Source organism: Rhinolophus ferrumequinum, chromosome 13, assembly GCF_004115265.2.
Source record: "Rhinolophus ferrumequinum isolate MPI-CBG mRhiFer1 chromosome 13, mRhiFer1_v1.p, whole genome shotgun sequence".
NCBI lineage: Eukaryota > Metazoa > Chordata > Mammalia > Chiroptera > Rhinolophidae > Rhinolophus > Rhinolophus ferrumequinum.
The window spans coordinates 51,480,995-51,502,216 of NC_046296.1; the positions used below are offsets into that span (position 1 = coordinate 51,480,995).

General features: G+C 45.2%; 1 protein-coding gene across 1 annotated transcript in view; it reads left to right on the forward strand.

The window, feature by feature from the left end:
- The window catches only part of ALK (ALK receptor tyrosine kinase), a 646,243-nt gene that overhangs the window by 194,766 nt on the left and 430,255 nt on the right, over positions 1–21,222 (forward strand). Inside the window, exon 3 of the mRNA XM_033125413.1 lies at positions 14,183–14,347. Within this exon, the coding sequence (XP_032981304.1) occupies positions 14,183–14,347 (165 nt within the window). The remainder of the gene's footprint in view (positions 1–14,182; positions 14,348–21,222) is intronic.

The following is a 21,222-nucleotide window of genomic DNA, read 5'->3' on the forward strand; positions in this document are numbered from 1 at the left end:
TATGACAGCTCTAGTCAACTAATACAATTCTTCATCCCTCTCGCCCTCCAGTGTCCAAAACATTGACTCTTGGAAAAGAAAGATTCCGCTCCACATCCCAACATCAGGGTACAACAAAACCATTGTTGGGCTTTAAATAAAAGTTCTATTAAAACTTTGTCTGCTTTCAAGCCCATGGGACCCACCCAATTTAGGAACTGGTGCTTTTGGAAAGAAGGAAAAATTAGACTTTTTAATTACTGTCCCTGCTGCCGCTACGACTATCACCAGTCCTGTTAATGTATCAATTTCTTTGATTGAAAAGACTGGGTAAATTAAACATACTTCTACCCCACCCCCCCCCCAACACACAGTGAACCTACCGCAGAATCAAAAATGGAAAATGAAAAGGCCCTCCAGCCCCCTGGGGGATGTGCTTTACAGCTCTGGCAGGAAGTCAGTGTGATCACATTTCTGAAATTACATATTTAATGTGCCTGGCCGTGATCAGCCATTCTGCCCTCAAGAGCCTGGCATCAGTGAAAAGCAGCTCCCAGCTCCCTTGTGGACCATTGTCAGGGCTGAAAGTTTGTTTTGTTTTGCTTTGTTTTTAACCAATTCTTTTGCCCTGATAGGCCAGACCTTTTTGTGTTCTTTTCCCGGTCCTGCTGCATTGAATTGGGAAGTCAAGTTCTTTCCTAGTCTATGCCTCTGTGTTTTTATCTACAACATGGTAAGCAAGAGGCCTCTGGAAGCATTCACCATAGAGGCTGAGTCCCAAACGGGACAACAATGCTGGCAGTCATACGAGACCAAGAGCAGGGAACGTGTCACCCTGAGGACCACTGGCCTGCTGGGAGCCAATGAACTCCATCCATGGACATGAAATAGAAAGCAGTTGGCTTAGGTGTTTCAAGGAAAGACTTGTTTAAAACACTCCACTTGATCATATCTCTTACCTTTAAAATGAAGACTTATAGATCCACTCAATAAATACCAACAGTTTATCTCTACGTTAGTGGCAGATTGAGTAAAAAAAGCAGCAGAAAGGAAACAAATTGGTTTAAAAGATAATAAAAGAATGATTGACCAACTGACACAAAGGCAAGAAAAGCAAGTCAAAAGAGATCCATTTAAAACAGTGTCACAGAGAGGGAGAAGCATTGACAAAAGGGAAAGAAACAGAGAGACAGGTGAGGGACAAAGGTAGAGACACCGCGAGTGAGAGATACAGACAGACGGACAAACATGGAAAAGATCAGTCAGGGCTGTCTGGGCTTCTGTCCATGTGTTCTTTCTCCTACAAACATGACCTCAGCTCTCACACCTGGGCAGGTGGGCTGGCTCCCTAATGCTTAGTCCAATTTTGACCTCCCTCCTGAGGGTCATTTCTACATCCCTACCTGCCTGCATTATTTTCCCCTTAGCGTGTCTCTGACACCACACAGAGTGAGAAGATGGGTATAAACATTCTTTGAGCACCAATGGCATGCCTGGTTATGCTCTAGGCATGACAGTAATAAAGACAAATAGGACACACTCCCTTCCCTCAAGGAGCTCTCGAGGAAGAGGCAGACTTTCCTGCTCTATGATGGGTGCAGTAACAGAGGATGTTCAAATCTCCCTGAAATAGAGAGGGGGCCAGTCGTGTAGAGGACTTAGGAAGGTAGACATCTGGACATGGAGACAGCTGAGCTGGGCCTTGGGCTGTAGGGACCACTGAGACCAGTGGGAAGGGCATTCCAGGCAGAGAGAGCGAGTGTGCAAAGGTATGTTCAGGAACAGGTTGAGCTCAGTGACAGCATGTAGAGGACCTGGGAGGAAGCAGCAGCGGTGAGCCTGGAGAAAGTCATTTCTGTGGACTTGGGTTTTAGACATGATCGTACATTTGGAGCATCAGTCAGAAAAAAAGGGTAGGAGAGGAATCTGGGAGAGATTCTGGCCATGGGCTAAGCATGTCTTGGTTGCCCACTCAGAAGAGTCCAGGTTGAACAAATGAACAGATGGAGCTTCTGTTAAATGAAATAGGAAGGAGAAGAAACATTTGACAAGGAGAGATGGTGACCAAGACATCTGGAGGGAGAGGAGAAGGCGGTGAGGTCTATGTTGAACAGGTTATATTTGAAGTGCCTTCAGGACATCCAGGTGAAAATGGCCAGGAGAGAGTTGTAAATCCAGGTCTTAGATTAGAGAAGAGAGGTGAGATGGAGTCATTAGCATAGAGACTTTGGTTGAGGCTGGTGGTTGGAGGATGAAGACCCAGAGGAGATCCAGGGTGTTGCATTTAGGAAGTAAGTAGAGGAAGAGGAGCATGGCAAACAGAGATGGGGAAATAGGAACCATAGGAAGAGGGTGTAGCCACAGAGGCCCAGGGCACGAAGAATTTTAGATGAAGGAACTGTCTGTTGATGTTGCCCAGAGATAAAGTAGAATAAGGACTATAAGAAGGCTTTTCCTCACCCTAGCAAATACATTTTATATTTTACGTTCTTCCTTCCTCCCCCGTTTCCTACGTTCTCATTCCAGTTGTCCCCAATTGGTTTGTTTTTCCTTCCCTCGAACCTGTGTCCCTAGAGCCTGCCTGCTTGCAAGGCCCAGCTCAACCCTGCCTCCACCCCAGAGCTTTTCCGGAGTCCCCAGGCTACCCAGATATCTCTTTCTACTTGGAGTTTTTTGGTGGAAAAAAATCGATGGAATTTTTTGGCAACACTAGGGTTGTCCCCCTCCTGAAATCTGAGAGGATGCTGACTCGTCCAGGGAATTTTATTCCCGAACGTCCCAAATTCTCCAATAATCCCACTGAACGATGCCCATCCTCACAAAACTTAGGGCTTCCCTGATGTATCTTCTCAACCAAATCACTTTCCTAGTTTGTATTTCATCCCTTGTATGGCCCAAATGTAAACTATGTCGCCTGAGAAAGCAATCGTGGATGAGTCTAATTTATACAACCTGATGGCAGAGAAGATGTTAAATATTGCATCTATCTATCTATCTATCTATCTATCTATCTATCTATCTATCTAAATATCTATCTATCTACCTATCATCTATCATTCATCCACTCATCAAATGAGTGTCTACAATTTGCCAAGCTACTTGCCCCGACCCTCATAGAGAGTCCAGCCTAGTTCACTTTTATCACAGGTCTAAGATGGTTCCAAACATCCATCTGGAAGGTGCCTCTTAAATTCTTATTGTATGATTGTTTTATATGTGTGTGCAGTAGCCCTGGGTCTGAGGAACCATCAAACCTAATAATGGGAAGGTTTGCTTGGGAAATAAGGCTTTTCAGTTTTAGCAATGATATAGTACGTCTGTTGTAGTAGAGCTTCATTTTGGAAACCAGGTAGTGAGTATCCACAGCCAGCAACTGGTGACCACATTAACCCTAAATTAGAACAGCCAGCAAGGTTGCAGATCTCACACTTTCCCCACTTTCTCACCAGGAAAGGTTATGTCATGCCTTTCCACAGCACTCGGTATGTCCGATGTCACGCTTTTCCTCATATCTTAGTTATTTGTGGTCCTGAATCATCATGATTCCTAAACTAGAGGCTCCTAGATGTTAAGGCAGCCACATCTTGATTCCTTTTACATTCCCAGTATTTAATCTAGTGCTCAGTTGGGTTCTCAATAAATGGAAATTATATGAAATTGCAACATTTGCTGAACAATCCAGGGGCAAATTAGAGTATACTCAAGTCTCTCAATTCCCACCCTGGAGCTTTCCAGCCCCTGAGGATCTCTGTTTAAGTGAAGTATAGGGATGTTCCCGCCACCCCTTTTATCCTGAAAGTCACATTAATTGGTTTCAGAAAAGACATGTGTCTGAAGGGAAAATAGTACCTTGGCTGGACATACTTTGGTTTAGAATTTAAGCTGATTTAACTACTCTGGGAAGGCTTATTTTTTTTCTTAATCTAAAAAAGCATATTCAGCATACATGAGTGAGCTGAGGAATTTTTGTTTTGACAGCTTTGGGACATCTGAGATATTATATACAGAGCATTTCTAACCCGCTTAGAAAGACATGTGTCGAAAACAAATGCAGGAAAATGATTGATCAAGAGTGAGAAAAATGAGAGGAAATCCTCTTAAAATGAAATATTTTGTCAAGAGCAGCCTTGGATGTAAAACTATGTCAGAAGAGACCTCAGATTAACAGGATGTTAACCAGCCCATTTGAGTAGATGACTAGACTGATTTGGTCTGTGAGAACATCATGGAAATTGTGAGCGGTCAGGACCCATGGCAGTCCGGTCAAATAGCCTCATCTTACAAATGAAGAAACGAGGCAGAGAGAGTTCATTGATCTGTCCAGGGCTGGTGGCAAAGCTGAGATTCAAACCCAGGCCATTCGCTTGGCAGAACCCACATCCAAACCCTCCAGAGCAGACGCCAGATGACGGTTCGTTCTATTTTCTCAGTGCTTGGACTACAAAGCATTTCCTCACACGTCACTCCTGTCTATTGCTTTACCTATCTCATCACTTGAATTCCTTGGGTCTCCATCTGCGCAGTGGGTTCACACTGCCCTAAGGGTTGCATCAGTTTAATGTCAATACCCGTCTGGTGTGGATGAACCCATGGCCAGGCTCAGCGTAGCTGCCTCATGACCACCTACAGAGCTTCTTAACAACAAGATTCTGGGGGCTAGGGACTGTAGGACTAGGTTTGAGAACCACAGGTTTTCATTCACCTCCTCATTGCCTGTTTAAGTCTCCTTTATAACATCCAAGCCAGTGGTCTTCCAGCCTCTGCCTGAAAGCAAAGCGTGGAACAGTGGGGAAGACACTCAAGTTGGGATCTGAGAGGTGGAATTCCTTCTCAGATCTGATTCTTGTGAGTTATGTATTACCTTCAGCCAGTAAACCACTCTCTGATTCTGTTCGTCATGTGAAACATGGGAGTGTTCATGATTTCTAATTGACAATATCACTGGAGGACTGTCAGGACAGATTTCCATGTGCTCAGAGCACAGGTGCCTTCTAAAGAGGAATGAAGGGTCAACAGCCTCCATTTTGGTGGCATCGCTCTATTTGCTAGAGGGTTTTTCCTTTAAATCTTTTAAGTCCCTAGTTTTTCCCTTTGGGACCTGAAAGCACTTTACCTTTAATCATGATACTGTCCAAGCTAGGATTTAATTCTGTGCAGTCCAGCCTCAAAATGTATACAACTACACAAACATAAACAATCCTAGTCCCCCACCTGCCTGGAATAACCTTATTCCTTCCTCTATCCTTAATAAACTTCCTAGCTAAACCATGGCCATCTGTCAAAATCCTTTCATCCTTCAAGATGGAGCCCCAGAGTTGCCTCCTCCAGGAGCCTCAGGTCCACCCAGGCAGAAAGTCTCTCTTGTTCTGTGTCTCCATCGCCTCACCGTGCCTGCGCACTGTGAGAGTCGGGTGTGAGGACGTCCATCTGCCCCCCTGGACTGGGAGTCCCCAAAGGGCAGAGAGTCCACATCCGGGCAGCCTCGTATCTGCTTGTTTTGTGAGACTGGCATCAGGGAGGAAAGCCATATTCACCTCCAACACCCAGACAGTCCTCACCAGCAGCGACAGAAGAGTAAGTGTGAGGGCCATTTTGCGTATTGTGAGGTAGAGACTCCCATGACCATCAGCCTTCTCTGCTCGTCATGGACGCCACATTACTCAGAGCTCTCCTCTAACTTTCCGGTTTCTGGAATGATCCCATCTGGATGGATGTCAGGCTGAGCAGTAGACATACTCCTAGGGTTTCTACCATGTTCTCTGGAGCCTGCTTTATTCTTTTAGGGATCCCATGTTTTACAAGAATACTTCCTGGAAATTGCAGGCAGAGAACTGGACTGAGAGTCCAATCTGCGTTCTGGTCTTCACTCTTATTTCTCTAGACCGTAGGCTATTCCACTTCGGCCAAGTCACTTCACCCTCCTAAGCTCTAGTTTTCCCATCTGTGAAAAGAAGAGGCTGGACTAGTTAACTTCAAAATACCTGGGATTGTAATTATTTTCAATTTTCCGTTCTGGGATGAAAAGCAAAATCCCATCTCTTCATTCTGTAACATTGTTATGGCCACATATAAGAGAACCAAGAATTAAACTTTTGGTGCTTCTCTCCCACCATTGTGGGCATGCGTGCTACACACCCTCTTCCAAGACTGTCTTTCAAGGCTGTGTTTATATAATTGATTGATTGAAGGAGACATGGCCCTTCTTCACTGCAGCTTGATTATAAGTGAGCTAAACAGATGTCTTGAATTGGGTGATTGGTTCCCAGATGCATTCCAGGGAGCAAGCTGCTGGGAAGGAAGTGAATGATTTCAGTTCTGGGGCCCCATGACAAATGAATAGTGGTTGTGGGAGGGGGCAGGCAGAGGCCAGATTTGGTGCTTAGTTTTACGAAATGAGTGACCAGATGTTGATGGCAGCTGGTGGATTGATATCAAAGGTGACTGGGGGGCTAAGTGCCCCTTTAGGAGATAACCTAGAAGCGGGGAAGAAGAAGCCCGTAATCATCTGAGCATGGGCTGGAAGTCAGGACCATTGGGATTCTGCTGACCAGCTAGCGAGAGCCAAGTTAGAGAGCTCGTTTCAGCCATCTGTCCAAAAGTTGAAATTGGTTTTAAAATGGCAGAGGAGGAAGAGACCTGAGAATCATTTTATTCACCGCATCATTTTTCAGATGAGGAAACTGAGTCCTTGAGGGGTTAAATGATTGGCTTAAAGTCACACCACAGAGCCGGGGCTAGAACCCAGCTCTTCTTACTCAAGATCTAGTGTGACTTCACTTGCACAAGGAAGCTTGATCAGCATGTGAAAAAGCAAAGATTGATGATAACGGGTTTCAACACGGTTTGCCATAGTCAAAGCTTCCTGCCTTCAGTGCTGGGCATGCAGACTTTGAAGTCACCTCTGCGGTGGCGGTGGCTGACCCCTGGAGACACCTGAAGAGCCAGGGTGATGGCTGCCATCATTTAATAGTAAACTATGTGCGAGTCACTACAATAGGTGCTTGATGCAAGTACTGTTGTATTTAATCCTCCTCACAATGCCCGGAGGTGGTCCCTGATTTAATCCCCATTTTGCAGATGAAAAAAGGAGAGACAGAGAATTTAAGTAATTTGTCCTGAGATGCGCATGTACTAACCTGACAGCCGAGTTTCACCTTGGAGCCTGACCCCCTGCAGCACCTATGCTCCTAATTATTCCCCCAACAGCTGGGTGTCCCTGATTTTTGATACAAAGCAGAGCAAAGGGAGGAGGGTACTAGCTCCAATCAGCATCTCCTGGGTCGGCCAAGGTCAAGTCAGTTCAGCTCATTCCTCCAGTCCTGGTGGTAAATCTGCGACTCAGGGAGACCAAGGTGGTAAGAGCATCCACATACAGGATCTCTTAGTTAAGAAAGCACTTCCACATTCGTTTCCTTATTTGGGTACCACAGCAGATATGATTTTTATCTGCATCATTATTGTGATAAATCTCTCAGGGTTACACACAAGCAAACCAAGGCTCAAGTGGTTAAATGAATTGCCCAAAGCCACAAGGCAGATCGGCCCAGAGCTGGAAGTTTCCAAGAGTTCTCTAGTGATCTTTCCCCTTTGCTCCTAGGCCACTGCTGCTTTCCCTCCCTCTGTTCTCACCGTAGCTTCTGGCCTGTTCATAGACCTGCTTTCCAGCAGGGAGCTTTGCAACCATTGAAAAGCAGCTTGTTGGCAGAAGAGTATGTATAGAATGTGAGGGTCCAGAAGGCCTTGCTGGAGATTATTTGAGCCACCGACTCGTTAGGAGATACTTGAAACCTAGCCGTGTATGTTTTTGCTAGCTTATTCTAGAGAAGCATAGTCTAGATTTTTGAGAGTTTTCCTAATTGTTTAAGGTATTGTTTTCTTTATTTGTTACCCAGAGCTTTAAGTAATAGTAATAAAAAAAACATCTCCGAGTTAGGAACCGGATTTTAGTACCTGTTTTGCAACCCACCCACTGTGCATCCTTCGACGAGCCCCACCATGTCTCTGGGCCTCAGTTTCTCCATGCCAGATGGTCCCCATGGTCCAGTCAATGATTGGGAATCCCTTGAGAAAAGGAGACCCTGCCTTGTGCTTTCAGATTGGTGACGGCTGAGGGAGTTCCCTTGAGCTGGATACAATCTTTAAGGACTGACAGTGTTTTGAGAATGCTGATTTCTGGGACTCTATATAATGAGCTGTAGCTTCAAATATGATGCTGTCTTATATGACCTGTAAAGGCCATCTGTAAGAGAATTGCCACATGTGCATGACACTCCATATGCTTCTTTGCTGAATACACAAATCAGGCTTGTCAGGAATATGCTGGCATCTTCATATGCCATCCACAAAGCAATCCAGCCTCAGCTTAAATGCGCCAGTAAGCTGAGCCTGAGCAAGTGAAAGCTGGTGATTTAGTAACTCTGCCATACAGCCTGGCCCAGGCCCAATGCTGCCTGGAGAGGATGGCAATCGGAAAGGCCTCCGCAGCCAGGGGAAATGCCCGCCACTCTGTGTGCAGGACTCTCTGCCCAGCCACGTGGCCCTGGGCAAGTCTTTTCCCTTGCCTGGGTCTTGGTATTTTTCATCTGTCCAGTGGAAGAAGCGGTTCACCTAAAATGTGATTTCAAGTTTAACTGCCTCTGCCTCTGTGAATATCACCTGAAGGCCGACATGCCAGCCTTCTCATGGTAAAACGAAATACTAAGGGAACGGCCATGTGCCATCAGTTAGAATACCCCCTGTAAATACTGTTTCTCAGTGAACGTGAAACTGTTCAAAAAGGGGCATGACTGTGTGAATTCTGAATCAGCTGTTATGTGCTGGGAATTTCTCCATTCCAAGCACGTGCATCATCTCATTGAGTCCTCGCAGCGGTCCTGGGAAGTTAGTCTTATCACTGAGATGACCGCAGCTCAGAGAGAGGGAGAGAGGCGCTGTAGCGCACAGATGACAGCGGGCGGGATGGGAGTCAAATCTTAGGTCTTGTGCTGTGTTCCTGAGAAAGAATCGTGATGATGTTGGGCCACTTAATGAGTAACACCTATGAGCATAGACACACAGGGAAAGACTGTAGGGCTGGGGGGGACCAAGGAGACACCATTCGATAACTGAGGAATGTCAGGCCCAATGTCAAGGCCATCTGCATCCTGGCGGTTAAACATCAGGTCAGGATAACCAGAGACAGGAAAATAATCCCAAAATAAATTCACTATCATATTGCCATATTTTAAACTAGCAGCAAACTTGATAGTTCTGTTTTTCGATGCAGATCCCGTGGCCAGTTATCCAGTTGGATAAACTTTTTCATGGGCCCCTGATGGCCATAGAAATCTTGTCCACCCCACCCTCAGCTCCTTTAACTGGGACCCTTAGCCCCACCTGAACACAGCAGATATCCCGGAATACATCAGGAAACCGAGATGGGAACTTTGAGCCCTGGTCCTTACATATTACACGTGGAGCCTTGGCTTCCCGAGTCACACACAAACTGGGGGTAAGACTTGCATCCTGGAAATGTGTACTCTGACTCAGTCCTCTCCTAGGGCATCCCAGGTCCACCTTTATAAAGGTGGTGGCAGGTCCTTCAAGGACAGCTCGGGTACTGTGGCTTCTGTCCTGCCTCCAGCTTGGCCCTGCCTATTCCTCCATCGGCCCAGTTCCTGTCCTGTCTCACTCACTGCACGTCTCCTCCGTTATTGGTGTCTGTGGCTGTGAATGATGGGAGCTATTTCTGCTGCCTTTTCAGTTCTCAATTCACTGTTGGTGAGGTACTGACATCAGCACGTCAGGGGTCCTAGGGAGGAAGCGGGTCAATGATGGTCCCCTCAGTCACTTCCTGTTAGTAACCTCAGATGGATCTTCCCTTCTCTAAGCCCCAATATCTTTGTTGGATGGGAGTAGGATTCCTGTCTACTTCATAGGGATTAAATAAGGCAATAATGTAGGGTGCCTGGCCTTGCATCTGACCACAGAAAGCCCTTGGTAAATGTTATTAGTTATGAAAAGACTTCCCAAGGCTTTCCTGGAGGTCCTTCCCTTGAGACTTGGGGCTCTTCCATAAATGCACACCCAGTACTGCCAGAGTCAAGAACTTAAGTCTAACCTCAGGCTTGACTTTGGAAACACTTATGATAAGAGACAAAATGAGGAAGGGTGAAGTATCATGGGATTAAATATGGCGTCCTTTTCTTTGTCTGTAAGTCTATTGCTCACTCTGCAATATTTGCTTCCAAGCCTCGTGATGGGCTGAGACTGAGTGACAGTAACCCGTGGTTCCTGTAGACCTGCCCCAGAGCAGCTGCTCTTACGCCCCCCGCCCCGTGGTCATCTGGACATTGGCCAGCCTGTGAAACAGTGTCCTGAAAACGAAAACAGTTGCTTGTCTCCTAACTTGAAATTGAGGTGACTGAGGAAACGAGTGGGAGGTCTCTGGCTTTCCAGGGTCAAGATCAAAACGGAGTAAAAGGCCTTGACCCAGGGAATTTTTCTGGAACCTGAGCTCAGTCTGGAAACAAAGGAGAACTACTGGGTTTTCTGTGCCCACCCCCAGGGAGACCTGAGTGTTCAAAGTATACCACCGCTCCCTACTACCCCTTTGGGGTGGTGTGGACACTGCCTGGGCAGGCGCCTATCTCCGCGTGAGTAGCTGATGCTGGCTTCCCGGCACAAGTCCTGCGCATGACTGCTCTGGTAGTCTCACCCATTCCTACAGGCTAGATTTCCATGCTCAGACTCTGTGTCAGGGTGGGTACTCGCTGTCCGCTCCTCTACAGACAAGGGGGTTTGATAAGGGAACCAAGCGTCATTCTAGGCAGGGTCACCACAAGCTTTTTCTGACCAGTTCCCATAACATTCTTCTGAACGGCTGCCTTTTGTATTAGGATAATGCCCTGAAGTTAACTTTTAATGGATTCAGTTTTTGACACGTGTCCCATACCCTGGAAGGTTCTATAATATAGGTACAAACTGATAAAAATGCATGAAAACACACATTCACACTCACATTCAACCTAGAACAGTCATCTATAAAACTGACCTAAACTTTCCTTCTTCATTTTTTGAGAATCTTGAGGTAAACTGAGTCCCCACCAAGTGGTATGCACACTCAGCCTCCTTCCACAGGGACTCTGCTTCTTGGGTTGGCAACAAGCCCTCATTTACAGGGGGTGGAGTGAAGGTGCCTGACAGCCCGTAAAGTTGGTGGTGCTGACCCAGAATGAGCCCTGCAGAATCAATGACCTTCATAGATAGAGGGCACCATAGAGGGTGTATGCTCCATTTCCTTCATTTCTCAAATGCAGGAAACCAAACCTAAGAGGAGAATAGACCTTCTGAAATCTCTCATCTGCTACGGTATTTGCAGGACTGACACTGGAACCATCCTCACTGCTCTGCCACGACCTTTCTCTTCACAGCTCTTGACGTTCGTCTCAGCAGACAAACGATTTCCAGGAGATTCCATTACCTTATCTTTCTTCCATGATGGGAGTAACTAGAAAGTCGGCAGTGGTGATTTCAACTATGTGATCAGCAGGTTTTGGAAAGTGTGTCTTTTTCTCATTGCGTTTTTCAATAGTTAAATTCTCTTGGGTACTAACAGGTACCTAAAGTAAGGTTGAGATCTCTGGATTCTTTTGAAGGTCATAGTCCCTTTGCAAAATGGGTCTGACACAGAGGAAATATCGATTTGTCCCCTTAGGGTAGTGGAGAAGCCTTTGCAGGTTTGAAGAGGTCGCAGTCTTTGGGTCTAATAACCAAAATATAATATTGGATTGAGATTGTTGAAGCCTTGGAAATGGGATGAAAAATGGCTGGATCTTTATCATGATCCAGCCATGGGTCCCATTGTGGTTCTGCCCCAGGGTAGTCCTTTGATCAAGTAGAATAAACTTTCTAAGCCTCGGTTTCCTCGTCTGTAGAGAGAGGCCATGTACTTCTCAGTGTTTTTCTGCAGATTAACTATAGTGACATAAGGAAATACCTGGCATAGTCTCTGGCAGGTGGCTGGGACTCAGCGAATGTGATTTCCCACCCCCTCCCCTGGGTGTGGACCTGCCTCTGCCATTGGGTTACTTAATGCTGAACACTTCCCTGAAGTCCTTGACCGCTCTGAGTCCCGTCTGTAAAATAGACTGTACAGTCCCTTTCTCACAGGGACTGAGCCAGAGGAGCGTTAAGGAGAGAGCGTCAAGAAGCACCTAGGTCTAGAACCTCAGACAAGATCCGAGGAAAGTGAGACTTCAGCTGGTGTTTTTGAAAAGACTTGTCCTAGGTATTATTACTCAAAAGGCACCGAGGTTACCTCAGGAGAAAGAAACCTGTTTTATGAGAAGTTAACTCAGAATGTAGAAAAGCCTAATTCAATTTAACCCAAAATGAGCAGTAATATTAACCCCATTCCTGTTTAAAGCCAAGGAGTACAGCTTTGACAGCTAAAGGGAGGCTTCCTTGGAGGAAGAATTTTAAAATGAATCTATTTGATCACTGGAGTATCTGCCTAGCTTATTTCACTAGGCAGGGTCTGATCCAAACACAGCTGATTATCAGACTTTCCAGGGTTCAGAGGTCCCAGGATTGATGATGACTCATGCTGCGACTGTACATTCTGTTGTCTATTTGTCTAATACGCACACGTGGCACATGTGCCAGGCAGCACCTGAGCATGCACGCCACACTTCTGTCCCAAGTGGAAATAGGATGACTTTAGTTGGAGGAGAAAAATCAAGATAGAGGATGGGTCCCAGAAGCTGAAGCTTTGGGGAAGGTACCGATGTGGGTTGGGGGTGGCCTGTAGCTTTCTCTCCCACCTCCTGACTTGATCATTCCCTAACGTGGATGGTTTTTTTTTGACTCTTCCCAGAAGAGCCAGGTTTAGTGGCTACACCTTTCATTATACGGATGAGTTTTGTACTACAGAGCACAAAATATTGGAGCAGTTTTCTCCTTGCAATCTGTTATCAAAACCAGGTGCCTGGCAAGAAAGTCTTGAAGACTAAGGCAGCCTGTAATTCATGGATACCAATTTGTAGCAGCAGCTCAGCCCCCAGAGACAGGTAGGAAGGCTTCAAGGCTGATAAAATATGGAGGCAGCAAGTGTCATGTCAACTCAGACAAGGCTAGCCCTGCCTGTTTCAGCTCGCTGTTATAAAGGTGAATTGTCTGAATTGTGAAAGGCCAAGTGATATTAACCTTAGGACCAGAAGAATGGCAGCTCCTGCACAGCAGCTGGTACATAAATCTCTGCTGGCCGAGAAGCAGAAGAATCTTAATACAAGTGTTCATTGACGGTGTTTTCCTCCCCACCCCCCACCAAACTTAGATTGTTTGGCTAGTGTCCATGGGAATTATTTTACTCCCACTCCAGGGTAGGGCCAGCTACCCCCAGGGTGACTGACGGGCAGTCCAGTGACGGGCTGCCTGCACTAGATTGGCCCCACTTCTCCTCTGGGTTCTGAAATTCTCAACACGAGACTCATCTTGGAGATGAAGGTAGAAGTAGCCCCAGAAGCAGCTATCAAAATGCACAGTGATAATTGGGAGTCGGCACCCATTAGACCACCACACTGATTGATTTATCAAAATAGCTGTGTAACCCTTCTGAGAGCAAGGACTTTGGAACCTTAAAAAAGTCAAACCAACATGGAGCTTTAGAAAACAACCAGTCTAGGTCTCATTTGGAGGAACTTGAGGCCCAGCGAGGTTAAGCGGCTTGTACAATGTAACCAGCAAAACAGTGGCAGAGCTGGAACCCAGGTTTCATTAGATACTCATTTCTAGAAACATCTAGTCTAAACCCCTTGTTTTGCAGATGAGGGCACCGGGTTCCACAAATGTCTGGCTGAGCCAGACTTAGATTCCGACCTATCTGGTTTCAAAGCCAGGCTCTGCCCTTGGCCTCAGGCCCTCTCCATGTCACCAGGTAACTCACAGGATGCAGAACCTCTCATGGTCCAACCTGTTAGCGCTTTGGTTACCAGCCTTCTCTGAGGACACCTCCCATAATCTGAGTTATACGAAGAACAGCTTTCTCTCTTAGTCCCATTTCCACCAATATTGTGCTCACCACCTGTGGAGTCGAGAACTCGCCGCGCCTGGATAGGGTGACGGTGGGGATGGGATGAAGACCGCCTTCCTGGAGTGGAGCAGTGGGGCTAGAAGGTCGCATTTGGGGACAGTTTGCTCCACTGACTGTTGGCTGTCATTGCAGGTCTGGAGTGTAGCTTTGACTTCCCCTGTGAGCTGGAGTATTCCCCTCCACTACACGACCTGGCGAACCAGAGCTGGTCCTGGCGCCGTGTGCCCTCTGAGGAAGCCTCCCAGATGGACCTGTTGGACGGGCCTGAGGCAGAGCCATCCAAGGAGATGCCCAGAGGTAAGGGCAGAGGCCACTTCCAGGTGTCCTGGATGGGCCAGGATGGGGCTGGGATGCTGATTCCTGTTTGAAATTGGGCTTCCCCACTCCTGTTCTCTCCTGTTTCCTTTGAAAACCGCTTTGAATGTCTGTGTCTCTCTGTGTCTTCTTGGGCCATGTAAGTCCAATTTCAAGATCAGTCGAACCCTTTACTCTCTTACCAAGTAAAGGAAATAGGATTTCACAACGCTCTTTCATGCAGATTTCCCAGCGTATGATGTAGTAGAAAGTGCTGATCTGTGTGTCCATTTGGAATTGGGCTGCCAGATAAAATACAGGACACTCGGCTAAACGTGAGTTTCAGGTGAACAACAAATGATTATTTTAGTATAAGTATGTCTCATGCAATAGTTGGGGCATAGTTATAATTTAAAAAAAAATTATTGCAATTATACTGAAGAATGTAATGGAGTGTTCTGCATTTTTATTTGCTAAATCTGACAGTCCTAATTTGGAAGGTATTGTGCAAATGGGTTAAATGTTAGTTGCAAAGCCCTTAATGAATATTCAGGCTGCAGGGTGTTTTGCAAAGTTCTTCCAGGAGTCTGATCCATTTATGAACATCTCTTTCTGAATTATCATGAACTGGACAAGGTAAGCCCTGGATGAGTAGTAGGTGCTTGTTAAATATTTGCTGAGTTTTCAGAGAGAGATGTGGATGCGCTAAGGCCTACTCCTGCCTTCAGGTCTCTCTAAGGCAAATCTTAAAGCTCCTAATTCTTTGGACCCAGAAAACTGCTGACCGAGAACTGACAGCCTACGTTTCTGGCTTTAAGGAAGAAATAATAACTGACATGATAATGGACTGACTGGACATTCTGAGAAGTGCTTTCAGTTTGCAAAGCCCTTCTGCCCACACTGTCTCACGGGATTCCAGTTTCATGAGGGAGGCAGGGAAGATAAGAAAGCTAGGGCTCAGAGAGGGAAGGTGACTTGCTAAAGATCACACAGCTTGTACGTGTGGGTTCAGGTTTAAAAGTCTGCTATGGTGAGTCCTAGACGAGGACACTTTCTACCACATGTTTCATTGTTTGTAGCAAAAGCTATGGCTACAGCCTGCCCTGTGCCCATTTCTTGGGGGTGATTATCTCAGGCTCATGTTACAGGGAATGTAACAGGGACAGGGCTCAGGTAAACTCATGGGGGTGGAGGGAGGTGGCACAAAAATAATTTATGCTCTCAGGCTTTTACATCAGGCTTGAACCCAGAATTATGAGAGACCTTTCGTTTCTACACACTCTCCCAGACTGACCTTTTCTTTTTTTTATGATTCTTTTGAAATTGCTTGACCTTGATTTATATTTTAGGCTGAATACTGATGTATGTTATGGAGTGTGTGTGTTTGTGTGACAGGGTGTGGCTCTTAACGAGACAGTGCATCCAGATTTTCTGGAGAATTTATTACAAATACTGCATAAGCCCCACAGCCTGAGATTTTGATTCAATAACTCTGAGATGGAGCCTAGAAATCTGTGTGTTTTTAAATTTGTTATAAAATTGAGCATGTGCAAAAAAAAGTAGATATAGCACATATGCATAGATTAAAGATTATGATAAAATCATCGCCGTGTTCTCACCGCTACGTGTAAGAATTGGAACACTGTCCATCCCTTTTCAACCTCTTCTGTTCTCCACCTGGATCAGGAATCTCTTCCTCCCCTCAGAGGTAACCACTGTCCTGCATTTTGCGTTCATCATTCATTTGCTTTCGTTTATGACCTTACCACGTATGTATGTAGCCCCAAACAACATATTGACTAGGTTTGCAAAGTGCTACCTAAATGGAATAATGCTGTTTTGTGATTTGTCCGTTTTGATGCATGCCGCTATGGTTCATTTGGTTCCAAATCCAGTGTGTGAAAATATTACAATTGATCTCATCTACTGTCATTAGACATTTGAGTTGTTGCCAGGTGTTTGCTATTGCCAACAACAGTAATGTAAGCATTTTGATATATGTCTCTTGGTGCATGTGTGTGTCTACGAGTTTTCCTAGACAATAGAACGAGGAATGCGATTGCTGAGTCATGGGGTGCAGCCTCCATTTCAATAGATAATGACAATCTGTTTCCCAAAGTGGTCGCACCAAGTTATACCCCCACTAGTGATGTGTTAGTATTCGTCTCCAGGATTGTACATCTTCACCAGTGCCTGGTATTGTCAGACTTTGTCATTTTTGTTCGTGTGGAGGGTGAAATACAGTATCTCACTGTAGCTTCAATTTCCATGGGACTCTGTTTTATTTTATGTTTTGATAAGTGTTTCAGATGATTCTGAGGTCAGGTCACATTGAGTACTGTGACAAAAAGAAAAGGAAGAAGGAGTGGAGGGATGAACGCTCACTTTTCAGTGCCCCTGGGTGTGGAAATATATTGATGTCTTTAGGTTTTTATAAAGCTGGGTCTCGGGGATCAGGATATGTACTGAATGTGAACCTTTTCCCGGTAGATGAAGGAGAAGATTGGAATATCCATGTTTTAGTAATTGTTGCCAACTTACATCCCTCTGAAAAATCATTGTTCTCCCCAACGTGATAGATGTCACATACTAAGGATAATGATGTGAAGAACGCTGACAAAAGCCACTGTAGATGTACCCATCTGCTTTATCAAGTTCTTTAGTGAACAAACACATCCAAACATAAATTGCGGGAATCTCGCCACTCGGAAACTTGTGTTTATTTTTCCTGGGGTCTAATGGGGGAATCTATACTCACATAGTCTTGATCAGTCTTAGAAACAAGGGACCAGCCTCCCAGCCTTCACAGGGACACTTCTGGAATGGCACTGAGAGGTGTTCAGAACTTCCAGGAATGGGCTGCTCATTGCTTTTTGAGTCAACAAATTATATCACTACCTGTTTCCTGAGGTCGGGTTGTTCCTCATGAAGCAGGCCAATGTATCGTAATGTCCTTTGACCTTCAGAGAAAGAGGTGAAGATGAAGGGAGAAAAAAATGACATGCCCCGTTTGCACAATGGCAAAGCAAGGACCTACGTTCCAGTTCAGATTCACAAGTCTTTAGAATCTCACCTTCTCTGTCATTTTGGCAGAAAGGATGCTGGCGGTGGAGATAAGGAGTGAAGGGTACCCGTTAGGCTAGTGTAGTCTACTAGGGTTTTTTGTTTTTTTTTTTTAACTCAACATTTACTGGTTGGATGGTATTTAGACTCTATTGCAATATTTCTTGTCAGAGGCTATAGAAGGGCCAGAAAAAAATCAGTGAGATAATACCAATCATACATAATGAACTGTAAGAGTATAAATTCTGACCGATTTTAATTTATGGCCCCTGTAGATGAGAATAATAAGAGAGATACAATTCAGAGCAGCAAGATAATAAAAAGAGATGATCTTGATGGAACACAATATTATAAATTAATAAAATCTTGAATCATCAGGTTGAGGCATTCTATGACTTTTAAGAAGTCCCAGGGGCATGTGTGATGTCTACTACTTCCGGTGTTTTGGAATGTAGTCAAAGGAACATATTTTTCTTATCCAGCAAGTTTGATCTCCAGCATGAACCGTAGCTTTAAAAATGGAAAACAGACTAGCTGTTCCCTAAAGCCCCTCCCCAGCCCCTCACTCATTTGCATACATACACAGGAAGAACAGGAGTAGACTCAGCTGGGATGGCACGACATTCTTCCTCCATCAGTTCAACTCTCTTCCAGGGCATTGATTCTCAGGTTTTTGTTTTGTTTTGTTTTGTTTTTGATGGAGGGCCCGGATGGAACTATACTACTGAGATTCTTCTGTTTACCAAGATGACTTAGTTTACAAAAGGTTGAAAAGCACTGTTCTGGAGCTCTGGAATAGCTAACAAGGCTGCGGCAGGTGACCATGGTCCTGCAATGCCAGAAGGAGGTCATCCAGCCTTTCGGTCCACTTCTGTTACACCTTTGTGTGTTAGTTTCTTATAGCTGCTATAGTACATTAATATGAACTGGGTGGCTTAAAACAACAGACATGTATTCTCTCCCAGTTCTAGAAGTGAACAGTCCAAAACTAAGATGTTGGAAGGCTTGGTACCTTCTGGACACTCTGCAGAAGAGTCTAGTCTGTGCCTTTTCCTGGTTTCTGGTGATTGCTGGTGATCTGTGATGTTCCTTGGCTGGCAGCTGCATCCCTCCAACCTCTGCCTCATCTTCCTGTGGCCTTCTCCTGTGTGTCTCAAATCTGTTATAGGGACACATGTCACTGGATTAAGGGCCCCCCTTAAATGGAGCATGATCTCATCTCAAGATCCTTAATTACATCTGCAAAGACCTGTTTCCAAATAAGGCCACCTCTGCAGGTACCGCAGTTGAGGATTTGGGCATATGTTTTGGGGACCACTGTTTGACCAACTACACGTTGATTTTTCTCTCTTTGTGGATAGGTTGACATGTGGATCCAGTGTGTCTCTCCCGGTACCTGTCGGCTGTGGATTCTCAAACCCTTCAGGAAGTTAGGGTAGGCAGGTTCAGAGGAGTCCAGATAAATACCAGCATTTCGCACACTTTCTTCAGTTTCTCTCCTCACCACAAGGGTTTGCAATATTCTTAAAAGAGTCCCTAAACACCTCTCAAGTAGACTCCATCCCAAGGGTAGCTGGAACCTGGGCCACCTTTGGAGCTGCAGGTGCAGCCCTGATGGGAAATTTCTCTTAGGGCACAGCCCCCTTTTCACCAGTCATCACTGGAGGCTGCAGCGGGCTGATTGAGTGGCTCTCAGTCTCATGCTCTGACCCTTGACCCTTGACCCTTTGGGGTGTTGATAGGCAACTGGAGTGATGAAGGTCTATCCAGCACATCCTCCTTCCTCCAGAAGTGTATCATTAACCACCCATTTTTGCCCTCAGACTTCATGGGCTCATTGGCTGGGACCTCATAAATTAGCCTCTTCAGTTACTGATACACTTACATGTGAGTGGGTTTAAACACATGCACACACACACACACACACACACACACACACACACACACACACACACACTGGGACAGAACAATGTTCCTTTCTTTTCATGTGTTTCAAACGAGATCATCCAATGATCCAAACTGTCCATGCCAAGTGTTCACGGGCTCCAGCCCCTCAAAATCCTGTTCCTGTGTTTCTCACTATATCTACCATGGAGTTTCTGTTTTAAGGAGATGGTCTCTAAACTTTATTTTCTTATATGCACCATCAGTAAAATATCTCTGAGCATGCACCTCTACTGTGTACATATTCCTCAGTTCTATGCATGTATTTGTTCCTAACTGTGTAATATTATCAGTAAAGCTTAATTTCTTTCTTACTTTTTTAGATAAAAATAAATGTAACCACGGACATACTTTCAGGACTATCGTAGGACATCTGTCCTTTATAAATGGGCTCAGCCTTCCAGGTTCACTAAGGCATCTCACCGTGGCCAGGGTCACTGATGTCTCTGTCTCTTTCAAGTCCTTTGAGGAACCTTCTAGACTCACCTCCCATCACCTGGGCTGTGCTGGCGCGGCCTCACAGGACTAGCCCTTGTGGTCTCTTCTCAGAATCTACACGGTTTGGACAGGAAAGACTATCACATCTGGGCTGACAGCACTAGCTTACTCTCAAGAGTCAAAAGGCACCTTTCTCTACACAAATTCTTGTTTCCATTTCAATTGACAGAGCTAAGGTACAAGGTTTCAACCAGATATTTCCCACTGGCTTATCTAAAAAACTATCTTGGTGGTGGTGTTTATATTGGTAAAGCTAGGAATAATTTAAATGCTCAAACAATAAGGAATGAACTAAAATATAGGATGCCTAAAATATTATGCACCATTACATTTATGCTGTGTAAAAATATTTAATAATATGGGGAAGTAGTCAAGGCCTATTATTAGATTAAAAACAAGTTGAATTATGTGTATAATATAACTTATTTATGAAAGAGAAAACTATATATATGTACATAAAGAAAAAAAACTCAAAGGAAATACACCAACGTAGTGGCAGAAGTTATTTCTAGAAGACTGAATTATCAGTGATTTTTATTTTCTTCTATGTGCTTTTGGTATTTTCTAAATGTGAGTCCATGAATATACATTAGTTTTATAATAAGATAAAACATTTTTTAATACCAGGGGATCCAAAATTCTCATTTAATATTCTATTCAATTATTTTAGACATTTTTGGGGATAAAAAAACATGTTAACTGCTTTCTGCCACAGCAACAACCAAAAAAGCCAGCCAGCACCACTGGCTAGGGTGAGACAGATAAGCAGGTTGCTTTCCTGCCTGCCTGGATAGTTAGTGTACAGGGCACCGCATGTCACAAATCCAGAGCACCCCCACCCAGCCTTTCCCTGACCAGCTTTATCCTTGAAGGGATGGAAGGGTAACTGGAGAAACCACACGTGCAGCAGGCCGAGGAATGTACCTGGGACCAAGTGCGGAATGTAAGCTGGAGTGACATAAATGCATCCGATTCAATTCAATTTTTGCCCTGCATCAGAAGGGCTCTGGCTGGTCATGCCTTTCATTTGAGCATGACGTCTCATCATACTAAGGTTACTGGGGGGATTTGTGGCCTCGTATTCCTGCCCCTCTTCTGGAATTTACCATAAGAGGTCACCTTAGTTCTCTGGTTCTGTCCCTTGTCTCCCAAGCAATGAGGTCACTGGGCCTTACATCTTGACCCTTAAGCCATCCCTTCAACAAGCTGTGACTGGTGATTCTGTCATCCTAATGAGATTCTGGTGCCAAGCTGGCAGTTGGAACTTGAGCTCCAGAGAGGGACTTGACTTTATGAACCAGCATGCTTGCCTCAGGAGTGGGGTGTCTGATCCTCCCCACCAGGGCGGGCCTCTCCCAGGGTGTGACCTCTGT